Here is a 19,049-nt window from a genome sequence, read left to right as displayed (position 1 = left end):
CATAGAGATCTCTATGGCAACCTCTGAAAATGAGGCCTAGGTAGAGCTAGTAGCATCTCTAAGCAGCTAATGAACACCAAGAACTCACATTTATATATTAAGATTTTTAACTCCTCCGGGTTCCAGGCAAGAATATTACCAGAATGTAAAATGTTTCAAATTAAGCAGTCTGCTGCAACTCAAATTATTACAATCAAAACTTTTTTTGGTGCTACACTTTACTTCTTTCCACAGGGCAAGAAGGTGAATTACAAAAAAATACTGAATTGATCACAGCTTCTTTATATTAGTTGGAATTAGGACTTTTAATAAAAAAAGGTAAAAACCTCTCTATACTCTGGAAGACATAACTAGAACAATGCTATTATACATTAATTTATCTCTTTTATCAGGTAGTTATGTGCCATATAAATGCATATGTTACAACAAGTAGATGTCAGAATATCCTGAGGTGCTGAATAATACAGACTATTGCATATGCAATAAGATATGGCAGTTACAGCTAAACAGGACAAGCTTATGGGGCTTCTCATGATAGGAGTAAATAAGTATTTATCTGTAATATAATGGTATAACTTCAGAAAATAGGTGCTGAAAAACAAAAATGTGAAAAGATGATTATCTAGCCCACAAGTAATGTAAGTATTAAATTAAACAAAAACCCAGTTAAATGCAACTTTGTTGTACTGAAAACATGCCATTTACCTTTCCAGTTTTGGCAACTGCTGTTTGGATTGAATAGCTCTGATACATTCCACAAAGTACTCTGGCTTTATAATTGGTCGATTGCAAATCAAAGCGCATATAGTCTGAAAAGAAGGAAGATTCATTACCACACTTAACAATTCAAGCACAATATGCTGTCACACAAAAAACAGTATTGAAATCTAATATTTATATAAGGTCTCAAATGTGGAATGTGTGTTACCTAAGTGCATGATCATTCTACTTGGGCTAATGTAAACAAACAAAAAAAACAAAGTTTTGTTCTTACACCCATCACTTATTCTTTATCATTGGAATTATGTTGACAAAAGCCATTAAATGGAATACCCTTTTTATTACTAACCTACCAGCAAGCAATCTTTAAAAAAAATTAGAAAAAGGAATATCAGTGATGCTATACAAACAGACTTATTTCGCCACAAAAGAGCCATACATGCAAATTTACAAAATAGAATATTTAGATATCAAATGGCAGGTAAAATGACTGCTAACATCTCTTTTCTATGTAGTTGTTTGAAATTTCTAAGGCCTTGTCTACACTACAGTCTTATAGACAAAAGTTAGGTTTCACTGACAAAGCAGTGGAGGTGTAAACACAACAATGGTCCTCCCACCAATTTAACTCTCCTGCTATGCCGATTTAATAAAACCACCCCGACAAGCTTTTTGCAACAACGTTGTAGACACTGCGCTTGCTTATGTCATTCTAAGTGGCCTCCAGGAGGTGTCCCACAATGCCCATCATGCTCACTCTGGTAAGCAGTTTCTACTCTGCTGCTCTGCAGTCAGGTGCACAGGCATACACCCCTCCGCCTTTAAAGCTCTGAGAATACTTGAAATTCCACTTCCTGTTTGCTCAGCATGGACAGCTCACATCGCATCTTCCCAGCTGACCATGATGGCTTTCTGCAGCAGATGCGCTCCCACCTGGAGTATACCAAAGTTGTTGAATCTGATGGGTCTGTGGGGAGGGAAGACTGTGCAATCACAGCTCCAATCCAGCTGTAGGAACTCTGACACCTACAAGCAGGTTGCTCGTGGCATGGATAAGAAGGGGCATAAAAGGGACAAACAGCAGGGCCGTGCTAAAATCAAGGAGCTCAGGCAGGCGTACCAGAGGGCAAGGGAGGCCAACCGTTGTTCTGGTGCGGCACTGAAAACATGCTATTTCTACAAGAAGCTGCACGCCATCCTCGCAGCAACCTATCCTTTATTGCCAGGAGCCCCATGGATACTTTGGGGGGAATGGAGGCAGTGGCCAGCAGAGTCAACCCCAAGGACAAAATAGTGGATGAGGAGGTTGGACAGGCAACAGGCTCATCTGTTGGCAAGGTGAGCCAATACCTCTTTTTGATTCTGGAAGGGTGTAGCCTGTCCCAGCAGTCCAGCTGTGGCATGCCTGAATTGGTAAGTAGTCTTTGTTTTTTTGATAGTGCACGGTTATATGATGTAGAGATGTTCTTTATTTTGTTATATGGTGCATGTGGGAGAAGGGATCGAAATTAACAACACTAGATACTGTTTGCATCTGCTTCAATTCCCTTGTGTGGCTACGCAGTGGGGGCCCTGCAGAAAAGTTGGTTAATGCACACTGAGATCTCCCAGGAATCCTCCGTAAAGATCTCTAGGAAACTTTCCTGCAGATACTCTGCAATTCTCTGCCAATGGTTCCTTAGCAGAGCTGCTTTGTTTCTTTCCCCGTTATAGGAAACTTTGCAGTGCCAATCAGCAATTACTTCTGGAGTAAGTAAAACAGCACAAAGGCAAGAAGCATACAGACCTGGTCTGAAGCCGTACGCATGCAGGAGATGCACCCTTGCATCTTCGGTTACCCTCAGTAGTGTGATTTCAGTTTTGTTAGTCTCTAAGGTGACAAGTACTCCTCCTCCTTTTTAGTATTCATAAGATTGTCCCTAGGCACTTGTACTGATCCCCTTCTGAAACTACCCAGACCCGTTGTCCCATCTTGCACCACCACCCGTGGTCCGAACTCCCCATGTTTAATGTTTGACTGTACTGCATGCTTGCCAAAGGAAAGTGAGAAAGACATATATGTAACTTTTAATTGAAGACTCTGAGTGCACAAACAATAATGACTCTGTGTATTGTTTCTTTTGCTTCTGCAGATGTGCCCTTGAGGGCCAGCTTCTACATATCAGCGGAGTGCCTCCGTCAGATACGGAGGCAAACGAGGAGAAAGAAGGACATGTTTGTGAAGTGCTGCAATCGTCTGATCAGGCAAATAGCGAGAACAGAGACAATAAATGAAAAACCAGAAATGGATAGCCAGAAAGAAGACGGGGCAGGAGCGGATAATAGAGGGTTGGGAGCAATGATAAAGCTTATGGATAAGGCCATAACAAATTCACGTCTATTTTTATCAATTTCACGGCCAGACAGCTTTAAAATTGGTCAATTTCACATCTTCACAATCGGAATCCACCACTTGGTACTTGTTTCCAGAGCCCAGCAGCAACGCTCCACCATGTGCAGCTGTTCCGTGAATGCCAACATCAATCTTGAATTGTTTCTTTCCACAGAACACAGCGGGACAGGCACCATGGATTCCAGTTCAGTTTCTTAGGTCATGACATACTGAAGAATCAGCCGCATTGTGTTCGTAATGTTTATCACAAGACTGGTGAGCAGTGTAGGATCCATGCTTTCAGGCAGAGATGGTGGGTGAAAAGTTTACAAGGACAGTTTAAAAAATGGCGTGAAACGTAGTCGAAGGCCCTTGGAATTATAGGATGGAGAAAACTGCATCATTGGACAGTGAGCCCACCCCCGTAATGTACTGCAATCCCAGAATTCCTAGAAGGAGACGGTGGTGATTTGCACAGTGGGATAGCTACCCAGAGTGCACTGCTCTCTCTGTTGGTGCTAGAGCACCAACTGAGGACACGCTCCATTGACACAAGGAGCATTGTGTGAACCTGCACAAGCAATGTAATTACAGTGGTTTATGACAGTCAATGGAAGTTGACTCAACGCTGTAGTGTACAAATGACCTAAGTTGACTGTGCTAGTTTTAGAAAAGAAAACTAACCTATCTTTTATTCTCTTCTTGATGTAGAGGTGAAACTAATAGGAAGTTATTAACATAGATCAAGTGAAGAACTGTACCCTCTTGTCAAAAAAAGAAAAAAAAATAGTTTACTAAACTCTGCCTCTTATCAGTGCTACATCTGCTCAGTATGTGGAAAGTGTCAGAGTTCTAAAGGCTATTCACTGTACAACTCTCATCCAAATAGTTTTAACTGAAGTTAAGTAGCTATCAACCCATTCAAACACCCTCAGTGAGATACCCAATGAATTTTAACTGTAGAAGTAGAAGTCCGCTGTCCAATCAACTTTAAAAGATAACCATTTAAAATATCCTCCATGTGGTTACCAAATATTTGTTTTTGTATGGTTAGAAATTTGTACAATGAAAATAGAAGACTGTGACTTTATTTTCCACAGTTGGGGAAGTTTTGAAAAGTTGAGACTGGAAAACAAAAACCAAACCAAACAAAAACCAGATAACCACGCCATACAGATCCTGGAAATCATTCATTCTTGCACACTCACTGGCTAGAAGGACAAAAAGCGGTGGAAAAACAATATGATGAATGTTTAGCCAGCTCTAATAAGTAGCCTACACAACTGACTATAATCACAGGTTATCGAGGCCAAGGACTTGTTGAGTTTTGTGATACAGCATGGCCAAAGGGCAGCAGAAGAGTGTTAGAAGGGAGCTTTATTCCCTGTAGAGGGAAGAAAGTTTGCTATAGATTAATTAAAGCACCTGAAGCCAATTAGAGCAACTGAAGCCAGTCACATGATAAAAAACCCTGCTTCAATCAGACAAGAGGAGGAGCTGAAGCAGAGTGGATTGGTGTTGAAGCAGAAAGCAGTTTGGAGGGAAGCGCTGCAGTGGGCTAATAAGACCAAGACCCTAGGTAAAAGGACACCTGATTTGTGCAGAGGGAAGGTAGGAAGCCCCACAAGCTCAAGGGCAGGAGAGGGAAGTAGCCCAGGGGAAGGAACCGCTAGTTCAAGTGGTTTACTACTATCCCTAGGGCCCCTGGGCTGGGACCCAGACTAAAGGGCGGGCCCAGGTCCCTCCCTCTCCACTCCCCTCCTCTAGGACACTAGTGGGGCAGTTAATACCCCAGTTCAGGGGAAAGAAACGGTGCCACCTTCCCCTGAACTGGAAACAGAAGAGAAAGCGCGAGATCCATCATAGTAGTGCCGGCAATTTGCCAGTTTCAAAAAAAGACGGCCAGGGAACCCAACGGTCAATTCAAAGCCAAGCCACAGAGCTGCCACTTTGACAAAGAACTGCATGCCATATTTGGTGAAGTCTCCACCGCCATGGATACTTCCGAGGAGCCAGAGCTACATGCCCCGGTGCAAACAGCAAGGATGAGGATAGGGAACATCTGACCAGGGGGTCCAGCTGTGCTGCAAGCCAGGACCTGTTTGAGACTCCACTGCAAAGTCAGTCCGGGCAGTCAAGGATGGGTAAATCTGATGCCAGGGAAAGAATGTCAGGTAAGTGTATAAATGTATTTCCCATTACACTCATTCACAGTTATCAATTTTTCATTAATTTACTCATACTAAAAGTAGTAATGGTATAACAAAGAGGTAGCATTGTTATCTGCTTTTCATTCCCCAGAAGAGTGAGATGAGGAGAGTTGGAGTATGTGTCATGTGGAGCAATTTATTTATGTACACAGAGATATCCTTTGAATTCTCCTGAGGGAACCAAATGAAACTTTCATGGAGGTACTCTGCAATCCTCCTCCCAAGGTTTCTAGTGATGGCAGCCTTATTTCTTCCTCCGCAGCAAGACACTTCCCCACACCAGTCAGCAATAACTTTGGCAGGCACCACTGCAGTAAACAGGCTAGCAGCATACAGACCCAGGCAACTTCAAGATGCCATGAGCAGCTGTGATCTCTCTTCCTTTGTTACCCTCAGGATAACAGTTAACAATCACCCCCACCTCGTGGAAAATGGTGCCAGCATTCAGTGCCATAGCCCTATACTCAATTTCATGCAACTGAGCAACGTCTTCCTCATTTTCCTCATCCCTTGAAGGCCATCCTCACCCCAGCTGGTACTGTGAGTGGTACTGCACAAAAGCTCTCTGAAGCAGAAGTGTCAACAAGCATATCGTATGTGAAACTTTAGGAGAGCAAAGGAAGGGAGTTCTGAACCTTTAACTTTTGCTTTTCATTGTTACTATACTAACAATGGTACCTCTGTTTTATCTGCAGCTGCTGCAGCCCCCTCCGCACCTGCGAAACACCCGAGTCAGACAAGGAGAAAAAACAAGAGGACTCCAGATGACGTGTTCAGCGAGATCCTGCAAGGCAGTGCTGCATTGGGCTGGAGGGTGAGTATTTCAGACTGGAGAAGGAAAGAGTGGACAGGAGACAGACCCAGGAGGCCCATCAGGAAATGCAGAGGGAGATGCACCAGGACATAATGGGGCTTCACTGTCAGCAAATACAGATGCTGCAGACTCTTGTGGGCCTAGAGGTTCAACAATAGGCTCACCTCCCTTTGCAGTCCATGGAGAATTCCAGTACAGTAAATGCATATATCCCCCTCAACATTCCAAATGGCCGCAGCAGCTCCCACTACCACTCCGCACCAGGGGACCCTCAGTACAACCACAGCTTCACATACACATACAGGAACTGTGGCTCTCAGAGGTCAGTGTAACTAAAATGAACATAAATGTTCTTTCCCCTTGTTAAGTTCTGTTCCATTCATTTATTAAGTTTTTAATGTATTTGCTTTTAAATTGCAGAGATTTTTCTATGCGCTGGTTCTGTTACTCAAAATTCTATTCCTCGGGAAATAATTCATCTTTATTAATTCATAATATATGCTGCAGAATGTCTAGCAGCACCAAAAGTACCCACTTACTTGTTCTTGTACAGTGTGACAGAACTCATAGGATCACAGATAAACAGTTTAATAGTTATAAATGTAGTTGAATCTTTGCCTTGGTGCTGTTGAAATGGCTGGTACATTGCTTCATGAGCCATGGGAGCAAGGAGTAGGCTGAATCCCTCAGGATCACTACTCATCAATATCACCAATGGTAATCCGCCAGCCATGAAAGAAAGTCCCTGATTGCAGCTTTCTGAACAGTCCTGTGTTCTTAAAGAGACAAACATCATGTCCTTCCTTTACCAGCCAAGACTGATGTCAGTGAAGTGTCCCAATAATCCAACAATTCTTGCATAACCATGGAAAAGTAGCCCTTTCTGTTGAAATACTCTGGGGCAAGTTGGGCTGGTGCCAAAATAGGGATATTCATACCACCCATCACTCCACTGCAGTTTGGGAACTCCCTTGCTGAAAATCCATTCACTATGTCCTGCATGTTGCCGAGAGTCACGGTCCTGCATAATAGGAGACAATTAATGGCCCTGCACACTTGTCTCATAATAGCCCAGTGGATTTTCCAACTCCAAAATGCTACCAGTGAATGGGAAATCAATCTGGTGTTGCAAGTTTCCACAGTGCAGTCACCACTCATTTCTCCATGGTAAGTGCAGCTCTCGTCCGGTGTCTATGAGAGGGAGGATTGGAGTAACGTCGGCATACAGATCCAGGAATGTGGCCTTGCACATCCAAAAGTTGCAGTCACTGCTCTCATCCCAAACCTGCATTATGAGGCAATCCCACCAGTCAGGACTCATTTCTCAGGCCCAGGGTAGTGCTTCACCATTTGCAGCTGCTCTGAATAACCCTGAATTTTTTCTCTCTATTTCCCACAGCAATTTGTCCTCCACAAAATCATCATGTTCCCCACTGATGCAGTTCTTATTGAAGCTCTGCAAATACAATAGCAGAAGACTGTGCATCCTGTGTTTGCAACACACATGACGACTGTGCAGAGCAATGCATCTTCTGTCAGAGATGGCGGAGAGCAAGAAGGGATGCATGGGTTTGCAGGATTTTTAAAGGCTCAAAAATTATGGTATATGGATGACATTATGGGATGGAGACAGTTGCATGCTGGGAACTTCACCCTTTGTTCCCAGTCACCCCTGCACAACTCATTTCTGCCCCACCATGCATTGCCAAAATGTGCCAGAAGACAGTGTGCTGGACAGCGGCAAGTTGCACCCTGGGATACCTAACTATGGCGCATTGCACTATGCATCAACACAAGCACTCCTTGTGAGTACACACAGTACAGACGCAAAGAGCCAAATATACAAACATACGAGTGTATGCAAATACAATAGCTTTATGCCAAAGTAACCTGAGTCAGCCAATCTTTGTAGTGTAGCATGGTCTTATCCAAATGTCTAATGAAAGCATCCAGAGTTACATTACATAGGATTTTCATACAAACTAGAAAGGACCTAAATTCTCATGTTTGAGGATAGAAACTAACCTCTAACTACAAGTTAGGAGGAAACTCTCCCCTTTCCCCCGCCGCCGCCCCCATGGCCGGATTATTCCATAACCATTTACTACAGGGTTTCTTGCACTTCCTCTAAAGTATCCAGTTCTGGCTTCTATCAGACATTAAGGATAATGAAAGTTATGGACTGCAACCCTAAGAGTATGATATAGTAACTCCTATGTTCCTCTGATTCCTACTTAAGTGGTCTGCTTCTTTTGCATTTTCAAATACCATAGCAAAAAGAAAAAATAAAGCCCAGAAAAATACATCATGCACAAAAGTGGACAATTGCAAAATATTTTAACTGCTAAACAGTTCAGACTCTTCTGATTTTAGTTAAGTGTTCATATTGAGTTTGTTTTTAAGGACTCTTTACTTGAAAACAATCATTTTCCTGGGTGTAAACCTGGCCTCACTAAAGTCAAGGAGAGTTTTGCCACTGACTTCAATAGCATGCTAAGATTTCAGCCCATACATTTTCATATTGAAGTCACAAAATGTATTAACATACAGAAATTCAACCTACCTTAACAGTAACTTTCACTGATATCATGACAAGATGAGTACATTCTTCTGACCAATCATTCACAACAAGGCCTCCAAGCTGCAGAATAGCTTGATTTAAAGCAGTTTTCCCAGAAACCTCTAAACATGAGGAGCAGACAATCAAAGGTTCATATTCTACTCTGCAAGGAACAAGTTACAGAAGAGAATTGTCTAAATTAGGGCTGTCAAGCGATTAAAAAAAATTGTGATTAATCATGCGATTAAAAAAATTAATCATGCTGTTAAACAATAACAGAATACCATTTATGTAAATCTTTTTGGATGTCTTCTACGTTTTCAAATATACTGATTTCAAGAAGAACACAGAATACAAAGTGTACAGTGATCACTTTATATTTGTTTTTTATTACAAAATATTTGCACTGTTAAAAAACAAAAGAAATAGCATTTTTCAATTCCCCCATTACAAGTACTGTAGTGCAATCTCTTTATCATGAAAGTTGAACTTACAAATGTAGAATTATGTACAAAAAATAACTGCATTCAAAAATAAAACAATGTAAAACTTTAGAGTCTACAAGTCCACTCACTCCTACTTCTTGTTCAGCCAATTGCTCAAACAAATTTGTTTACATTTGCAGGTGATAATGCTGCCTGCATCTTGTTTACAATGTCACCTGAAAGTGAGAACAGGCATTCGCATGGTACTGTTGTAGCCTGCGTTACAAGATATTTACGTGCCAGATGTAATAAAGATTCCTATGTCCCTTCATGTTTTAACCACCATATCAGAACACGTGTGTCCATGTCTGCTCAATAACGATCCAAAGCAGTGCAGACCCATGCATGTTCATTTTCATCATCTGAGTCAGATGCCACCAGCAGAGGGTTGATTTTCTTTTTTGGTGTTTTGGTAGTTTCCGCCATGGAGTGTTGCTCTTTTAAGACTTCTAAAAGCACGCTCCACACATCGTCCCTCTCAGATTTTGGAAGGCACTTCAGATTCTTAAACCTTGGATCCAGAGCTGTAGCTATCTTTAGAAAGCTCACGTTGGTACCTTCTTTGCATTTTGTCAAATCTGCAGTGAAAGTGTTATTAAAACGAAAGTGCTCGGTCATTATCCGAGACTGCTCTAACATGAAATATCTGGCAGAATTTGGGTAAAAAAGAGCAGGAGACAAAATTCTCCCCTAAGGAGTTCAGTCCCAAATTTAATTAAAACGTTTATTTTTTTTTTTAAACAAGCGTCACCAGCATGGAAGCATGTCCTCTGGAATGGTGTCCAAAGCATGCAGGGGCATACGAATGTTTAGCATATCTGGCAAGCAAATATCTTGCAAGGCCAGCGACAAAAGTGCCATGCAAACGCCTGCTCTCACTTTTAGGTGACATTGTAAATAAGAAGAGGACAGCATTATCTCCTGTAAATGTAAACAAACTTGTTTGTCTTAGCAATTGGCTGAACAAGAAGTAAGACTGAATGGACTTGTAGGCTCTGAAGTTTTACATGGTTTTGTTTTTGAGTGCAGTTACATAACAAAAAAAATTTACATTTGTAAAATTGCACTTTCACGATAGAGATTGCACTGCACTCCTGTACTTGTGTGAGGTGAATTGAAAAATACTATTTCTTTATCATTTTTACAGTATATTTGTAATAAAAATTATATAAAGTGAGCACTGTATACTTTGTATTCTGTGTTAGAATTGAAATCAATATAGTTGAAAATGTAGAAAAACATACAAAAATATTTATAATAAATTTCAATTGGTATTCTATTTAATGGTGTGATTAAAACTGTGATTAATTGCAATTTTTTAAACTGCAATAAATTGTTTTGAGTTAATCATGTAAGTTAACTACGATTAATCAACAGTCCTAGTCTAAACAGTTAAAGTGAAACATTATAGGCAGACGGAGCTGTCTGAAACCTGGAATTCCTGTCTGAAACATTCCTGTCTGGAGCCCCCGCAGGCAGCAAGCTGGGCAGCCCAGGGAGTCTGGAAGTCAGGCAGTTCAGGGAGCAGAAACTCCAAAGGTTCCCACTGCCAAGGAGCTGGGGGAGCCTGAAAGCCCTGGGAATCCTTACTCCAAGGCAGCCCTCCTAATTGGCTACCCTGAAGACAAGGAGACTGGAAGTTCAGGAAGGAAATTTACGTGGATCTTTTCAGGTCTAATAGCATCAACAAAATATGCCAAGTATACTGAATAGGACAGTTGATTAAAGAAAATACATACATAACTAACAAATGTCAAAGTAAAATTCAAGTTAAAATAGATGTTGCTTCTTTTAAAGCAGTGGTTCTCAACCAGGGTACTTGTACCCCGGGGGTACACAGAAGTCTTCCAGGGGGTACATCAACTCATCTAGATATTTGCCTAGTTTTACAACAGGCTACATAAAATGCACTAGCAGTCAGTACGAATTAAAATTTCATACAATTACTTGTTTATACTGCTCTATATACTATACACTGAAATATAAGTACAATATTTATATCCCAATTGATTTATTTTATAACGATATGGTAAAAATGAGAAAGTAAGCACATTTGCAGTAATAGCGTGCTGTGTCACTTATATTTTTGTGTCTGATTTTGTAAGCAAGTAGTTTTTAAGTGAGGTGAAATTTAGGGGTTCACAAGACAAATCAGACTCCTGAAAGAGGTACAGTGGTCTGGAAAGGTTGAAAGTCACTGTTTTAAAGAATGTACTAATTTTGTTCACCCTAAGTTTAAATTTACACTGGTTAAGAACCCTTCATTCCCATTAAGTGTGAAATATATATTTTTTTAAATTTGTTACAAGTTCAATTTTCTGTCCATTCCCTTTACATTTCCAGCACCGCTTCCTCTCTCTCCTGTTAGTGTAAAAAAATCCTTCTATACAGCTCCTCTAATCTGAATCTGCATCGCTCTTCCTCATCAAGTCTCCCATCCCTTAAATCTTGCCTGAGAAACCCACACTTTCTTCTTTGGCTTTGACTCAATTTCCCCCTCTGCTGCTCTATTAAAGAATCATATAGTACTGTAAGGGCTTTATCCCCTCATTGGTGCTGGCACTAGGGGTGCTGCAGCACCCCGGCTTGAAGTGGTTTCCAATATATAAAGGGTTTACAGTTTCGTTCAATGGCTCTCAGCACCCCGACTATAAAAATTATTCCAGCACCACTGCCTCCACAGTAGGAAGATAAAACCCTGGAACTGGGAGGAGGATTGGAAGGAAGGTAGAAAGGAAGTCCCAATGCCACAAGAAATACATCTCCATCTTCCAAATGCTAGGATTTTTGCAGGCAAATTATTGTGGATCCTGTCAGCATTAACTTTCCTGAGGGAGAGAAGAAAGCAGTAGAGTTCTGCAGTGTGGGGAGAGGAATTCTTAGTATGTCTGCTCCTGACAGCTGGAAGGCTAATAGCTATTAGAGCAGGGGTGGGCAAACTCTTCGGCCCGAGGGCCACATCTGGGTGGGAGATTTGCATGCAGGGCCATGAATTTAGGGCTGGGGCAGGGGGTTGGGGTGCAGGAGGGAGTGTGGGGTGTGGGAGGGGGCAGCGGTGCAGGGAGGGAGTGCAGGAGGGGCTCAGGGCAGGGGGCTGGGGTGCAGGAGGTGTGCGGGGTGTGGTGGGGGCTCAGGGCAGGGGGTTGGGGTGCAGGGTGAAGGAGGGGTTTAGGGTGCGGGCACCAGCCCAGGTCCACTAACCTGGACTGGCTCGGGGGTGGCAGCGGTGGACACCGGGGCCAGGGCAGGCTCCCTGCCTGCCCAGGCCCCAGCCCCATGCCGCTCCAGGAAGCGGCCGTCACCACATCCTTGAGGCCCATGGGGGAGTGGGGGACAGAGGGCTGAGTGCGCTCCCCTTGCCTGTGGGTACCTCCCCCGAAGCTCCCATTGGCCAGGAATGGGAGCTTCAGGAAAGGTACCCACAGGCAAGGGCAGCGCAATCAGCCCTCTGCCCCCCTTCCCCCAGGGGCCTCAGGGACGTGGTGCTGGCTGCTTCCCGGAGTCGAGCAGGGCCCATGGCGCCACAGGGTGGCAATCCCGCTGGCCGGATCCGGCCCGCAGGCCATAGCTTGCCCACCACTGTATTAGAGAGATACAAGATTGTTACACAAATGTGGCTGTGTCTCTGAATGTCGTTTGCAGTGTTGCAGCTTTGTTGGTCCCAGGATATAAGAAAGACAAGGTAGATGAAGTAATATAAGCTTGTCCCTTCCATCACCAGAAGTTGGTCCAATAAAAGGTACTACCTTACCTACCTTGTCTCTCTGAATATCTTGATATATTAGCTAGTTTAAGGGCTAATCTTCCTCCTCTTTCTATGGCAAGAGAGGGAGAATGAATTAGCAAATTTTTGCATGAAGATGTTCCTAGTTTCTTGTTCCCTCTGTCCTTTGTAGCAAAAAAGGGCAGATATGTCAAGCTGCACGAATTTCTTATGTAGCTTAGTTGCATATATTAATGGAACAATGACATCCAGTCATGAGAAAAAATATTATCAATAGCCAGCAATGGTTATCATTAGAAAGTGGAGAGGTCGAACTATTGGATATTGTGCTGGGAATTATGCAGAATGATGCACTACTACACATGTGGCACAATCCATAGTACAGGGCTATGGCACATGAAAAGAGCTCTTCCAAATCTTTATAAACTGAGATAAAACCAACAGGCCCCTGTATGCTAAGTCATTGGTTTTCAAACTGGAAGGGGGGTGAAGAGCACAAAAAGGTTATTGGGGGGAGGGGGAAACAAGCTGGGGTATAGGACCATGGCCAGCCGGGTGTCTAGGCAAGGACAGGACAGTAGCTGGGAGAGCACACAGGGAGTCCTCAGGGGCAGGACTTGCAGCCCTGGCAGCAGCTTACTGTTCTCCCCCTCCTCCCCTTACAGATTACTGAGAACTCCCTGAGTGCTCTCCACCCTGCTACCCTGTCTAGGACTCCTGGCCAGCCGCAGCTCCACATATGTTAAACCCTCTGGAGTTTGAAGGACTGAGGGCAGGGGGGAGATAGGACCAGGCCTCCTCACCCTCTCTGTGACATGCTGCCATGGACTCCTCCAAAGACGGAGGCAGCTGGGTCCTACTTTCAACCTGGGCATGAGCCGCCCTCTTTCCTGAGTCACTTGCTGCCTCAGATAAATGGGAGTTGGCAAGGCTGTTGTGTGACACCCATGGGGGTCACAGCAAAAAAGTGCTTGGGAACCTTTGTGCTAAGACATCTGTCAAGGTTCCTCCCCCACTCTGAACTCTAGGGTACAGATGTGGGGACCTGCATGAAAAACCTCCTAAGCTTATCTTTACCAGCTTAGGTCAAAACTTCCCCAAGGTACAAAATATTACACCCGTTATCCTTGGACTGGCCGCTACCACCACCAAACTAATACTGGTTACTGGGGAAGAGCTGGTTGGACGCGTCCTTCCCCCCAAAATACTTCCCCAAAACCTTGCACCCCACTTCCTGGACAAGGTTTGGTAAAAAGCCTCACCAATTTGCTTAGGTGACTACAGATCCAGACCCTTGGATCTTAAGAACAATGAACAATCCTCCCAACACTTGCATCCCCCCTTTCCTGGGAAATGTTGGATAAAAAGCCTCACCAATTTGCATAGGTGACCACAGACCCAAACCCTTGGATCTGAGAACAATGAAAAAGCATTCAGTGTTTTACAAGAAGACTTTTAATAAAAAATAGAAGTAAATAGAAATAAAGAAATCCCCCCTGTAAAATCAGGATGGTAGATATCTTACAGGGTAATTAGATTCAAAAACATAGAGAACCCCTCTAGGCAAAACCTTAAGTTACAAAAAAGATACACAGACAGAAATAGTTATTCTATTCAGCACAATTCTTTTCTCAGCCATTTAAAGAAATCATAATCTAACACATACCTAGCTAGATTACTTACTAAAAGTTCTAAGACTCCATTCCTGTTCTGTCCCTGTCCAAGACGACTACAGACAGACACAGACCCTTTGTTTCTCTCCCTCCTCCCAGCTTTTGAAAGTATCTTGTCTCCTCATTGGTCATTTTGGTCAGGTGCCAGCGAGGTTACCTTTAGCTTCTTAACCCTTTACAGGTGAGAGGAGCTTTCCCCTGGCCAGGAGGGATTTCAAAGGGGATTACCCTTCCCTTTATATTTATGACAACATCTCTTGAAAGTTTTATATTTTGAATACTGAGGTGTTGATTACTGCTACTAACTTATGCTTACTCTACAGTAATAAGTTATTTTCTTAAAAATTATTCTCCTCAACCTCTGAGGATAGGACAAGTAAGGGTCTTAAATTGCAGCAAGGGAGGTTTAGGTTGGCCATTCGGAAAAACTTCTTAACTGTCAGGGTGGTTAAGCACTGGAATAAATTGCTCTGGGACAGAGACGGGCAAACTACGGTCCGCAGGACCTTCCTGTCCAGCCCCTGAGCTCCCGGCCAGGAAGGCTAGCCCCCAGCCCCTCCCCCACCATTCACCCTCCGCCGCAGCTACGCCGCCGCGCGGGCAGCATGGCTGGCTCTGGCCAGGCGGTGCAGCTGTTAGTCCTGCTGCTCTGAGCAGCATGGTAAGGGGGTGGGGAGCGGGGGGGTTGGATAAGGGGCAAGGGGTCCTGGGGGTCTGTCAGGGGACAGGGAGCAGAGATTGGATGGATGGGGCGGAGGTCCTGGGGGAGGTAGTCAGGGAATGCAGGGGGGGTTGGATAGGCGTGGGAGTCCCGGGGGGCCTGTCAGGATAGAGGTGTAGATAGGAGTCGGGGCAGTCAGAGGACTGGGAGCAGGGGGGGTTGGATAGGGGTGGGATCCCGGGGGCATTAGGGGCAGGGGTCCCGGGGGCAGGGGGAGTCAGGGGACAAGGAGCATGAGGGGTTGGATGGGTCGGGAGTTCTGAAGTGGGCAATCAGGGGGCAGGAAGTGGGAGGGGGCGGATAGGGGAAGGGGACCACGCTGTTTGGGGAGGCACAGCCTTCCCTACCCGGCCCTCCATATAGTTTCGCAATCCCGATATGGCCCTCGAGCCAAAAAGTTTGCTCGCCCCTGCTTTGGGAGGTTGTTGAATTTCCATCATTGGAGATTTTTAATAGCAGGTTAGACAAACAGCTGTCAAGGATGGTCTAGTTATTACATAGTTCTGCCTTGAGTGCAGGGGACTGGACTAGATGATCTCTCGAGGTCCCTTCTAGTCCTATGATTCTATTTTCCAAGAGTGTATTGTACATTGTTCTTTGGCTTAAAATTGTTCCACTTTTTCGTGCTAAAGTCATGACTGAATATGGTTCTGTGATATTAGTTTCTGAAACATGTTTCAAATATATTTGCTAAATGCGATACACTAAAGTAGCTTATTGTTATAAGAACTAAAGAGTGCTGTTCTGCTACAAACTAATGACACTGGTAGCAATGAGTCGGAGTAGGAGCCCAATTTAAGAGACAAAGCCAGCTTCCAACCTCCTTTAACACTGATTTAACAGTCATTAAAAAAAAGTTATCAGTTACTTTATTTCTTCCTTGAGTATCACTGTATATTTATGAGGAAAATCACTGCCTTACCTCTTAAATCAAAGGCTGTGTAAGAGTGCAGCTCTGCAGCTTCCTTAGTTCCTTTCTCTCCACATCACTGACAGCGGAAGGAGACTGCCAAATTTCATCTCATGCCCCCAAATTTTATTCCTTTTGTAAATGGTCATGGATGTTTTAGGACCAGTTTTCTTAAATAGGGTTTTCATTCTTTGTTTAGGCTAATTTTAGGACACTTAATGCTTATGATGCAGAGTCACTTATGGGCTAATCTTTTACCACAAAAGGTTTCAATGTCAATTCACAGGAAGAACCTTCTACTTGAAGGTTGAACACATATCACTTTATTTTCCTTCTTTACAGAAATTTATCACTATTTTCTCTATTCTTTTACCTCCTTAAGTACACCCTGACAGCTGCAATTTTATTTCAGCATTTCAGAATAAATCCAACTAGTTCTCACCTGAACTTGCTTTCAAAGACTCCAAAATTGACTCTATCACCAGACTTCAGAGTTCTGGAAGTACCATTCAAAACTTTTTCTCCATTAACAGAGGTGCCATACTTAGAGGTGTCTTTTATTATCAATTCAGGGACTGAGAGAGCTTGACTCTGAAAATGAATATAAATAGGTACTCAGAAAATTATCTTATATTGTTACAGAACAAGCAGCAGCAGATGTATAAAATGAAAACACTTATGAGATATTCATATTTCTGTCGTAAAAATATACAGTATATTGAGACAAATGTTAGCTATGCAGTTCAAAGTTTATCACCTCCTTTCCATTACAAACAATTGAGAAAAAAATCTCCATAACTACTTAAGAGAAGTAGTATTTTTTGCATTCAACTTTGTTTTACTATAATTCACTACCTCTGCCTTTTGTTATATGGTAGTCATGATACCAATGCATCTGTACCCATGTACCAATATCAGGATGTGCTATTATAGCTCAGAGTGATGTTGGGGTGCATTTCCTACCACTACAGATTTACTTTTTAGTAAATCTTTGTGTAACATTGCTCATTTTTTGCCTTCTCTGTGACCAGTCTAGAAGCTATGGAGAAATTTATATAGCTATTCTATTACCTTTAGAGTTTGTAGATATTCATAAGTATTTGTGTGGGTCAGAATTAAAGACCTAGTTCTGCAACTCAATGCATGCAGGTGGACCCTGCATACATACAGAGCCCTGCTGACTTTAGTGGGCCTCTGTGCTACAGCTAGGGTCCACTATTGTGCGTCAAATTACAGAAAGCCATTCTAAGATTGCTGTGCAATGTTTTACATATGTGATATGTCACCAGTGTGATAGTTACCAAATACACAAACCATAAACTTAATTGAATATTCACATTCAAATACCTTAATTGATCATTTTTACTCTTTACAATCCCACCCGGGCATTGTAATGTTGGTATGTAATTTACATACGGATTATATTAATCACGGGAAATAACAAGAAAAATGTTTCTGTGTGGAACAAACTGTATCAAATTTTGCTCAGTTACATAAGTGAGACTCAACTACCTCAAGAAGTCAGCGGAAGTTAAACCTGTGTGGCCACAAAGGTTATGTCTACATAGCAAAGAAAAACCCATGGCTGGCCTGTCCAGCTGACTCGAGCTCATGGGGCTCTGGCTGCAGGGCTGTTCCTTTGCTGTGTACACTTCCAGGCTTGGGCTCCCACATTGCAGGGTCCTAGAGCTCGGGCTCCAGCCCAAGCCTGGAAGTCTACACAGCAATGAAACAAGCCCCACAGCCCGAGCTGGCTGCCATGGGCCAGCCACAGGTGTCTAGTTGCTGTGTAGACATACCCAAAGACACAAGCTTGGAATACAGAAAGTGAAGTGAGTCACAATCAATACCAAACCTTACGAGGCCTGTCTATATGGGGAAATTTACTGACATAATTACACCAATATAACTCCCCATTTGGGCATAAGAGTATCCACAGGGGGAATTATACCGATATTATTACATCAGTATAATTTTGTCAGTCAATTTCCCTGTGTAGAGAAGCCCTTAGACATATTCAAGAAAAAGACAGCATGAGTCTACTGCCACCGTAAAATGTAGGTTTGTTGGAATAAGACTGGAAATGATTTCAGATTGAAGAGCATATATTAAAGGTGGGGGAGTATCCCTAAACCCAGTCAGTTTTAGGTCATATAGCCATAACTAGTAAAGTGGATACTTACAAGGTTAGTTTCAGGGTGGGTGACAGTCAGAACTGCATGACTTCGACTTATTGACTGATCATCCTGAATTAAAATTGCACAGTTCTTGCGTCCAACAACATATTCAGTACCAACCAAAAGTCGATATGGCTCTCCTGAGAACAACAAAATTTACAAATATTTAGCAGCAGAAAAACATAAGTACTTGTGAGCCATTTAAAAGCTTTTGTTAATATATACCAAACTCAGTCCTGGAATCATAGAATATCAGGGTTGGAAGGGACCTCAGGAGGTCATCTAGTCCAACCCCCTGCTCAAAAGCAGGACCCATCCCCAATTAAATCATCCCAGCCAGGGCTTTGTCAAGCCTGACCTTAAAAACTTCTAAGGAAGGAGATTCCACCACCTCCCTAGGCAACGCATTCCAGTGTTTCACCACCCTCCTAGTGAAAAAGTTTTTCCTAATATCCAACCTAAACCTCCCCCACTGCAACTTGACACCATTACTCCTTGTCCTAGATGTATTGGGCAGGATTGGAAGTGCAATTCTATTTTACAGCTACATTTTTTCTTTCTCACTGGCTTCTGCACACTTGAGCTAGACTCACTGTTGTGAGGGAAAAAGTAGTTAATAGTTCCAGAAAAACATGTTCACCTATTTGCCAGTAGAAAGAAACTTTTCCTGATCAAGGTGGGTGA

General features: G+C 43.0%; 1 protein-coding gene across 3 annotated transcripts in view; it reads right to left on the bottom strand.

The window, feature by feature from the left end:
* Window positions 1-19,049, bottom strand: part of NBN (nibrin) — a 64,118-nt gene that overhangs the window by 41,871 nt on the left and 3,198 nt on the right. For 2 of the 3 annotated variants that reach the window (XR_012157145.1, XM_073330621.1), the window contains exons 2-5: window positions 18,372-18,505; window positions 16,631-16,779; window positions 8,679-8,838; window positions 706-809 (exon numbers count right to left, since the gene is read on the bottom strand). Coding sequence is in view for 2 of the 3 variants with exons in the window: in XM_073330621.1 (XP_073186722.1) it covers window positions 706-809; window positions 8,679-8,838; window positions 16,631-16,779; window positions 18,372-18,505 (547 nt within the window). In the remaining variant the exon portion in view is untranslated. Of the gene's footprint in view, window positions 1-705; window positions 810-8,678; window positions 8,839-16,630; window positions 16,780-18,371; window positions 18,506-19,049 lie in introns of those variants that run through there. The other variant, XM_073330622.1, reaches the window with a different exon arrangement.

This window comes from Lepidochelys kempii, chromosome 2, assembly GCF_965140265.1.
Source record: "Lepidochelys kempii isolate rLepKem1 chromosome 2, rLepKem1.hap2, whole genome shotgun sequence".
In the NCBI taxonomy this organism is placed as follows: domain Eukaryota; kingdom Metazoa; phylum Chordata; order Testudines; family Cheloniidae; genus Lepidochelys; species Lepidochelys kempii.
Note: the sequence above shows the minus strand (reverse complement) of the source record. Positions and strands in the feature narration are given on the sequence as shown.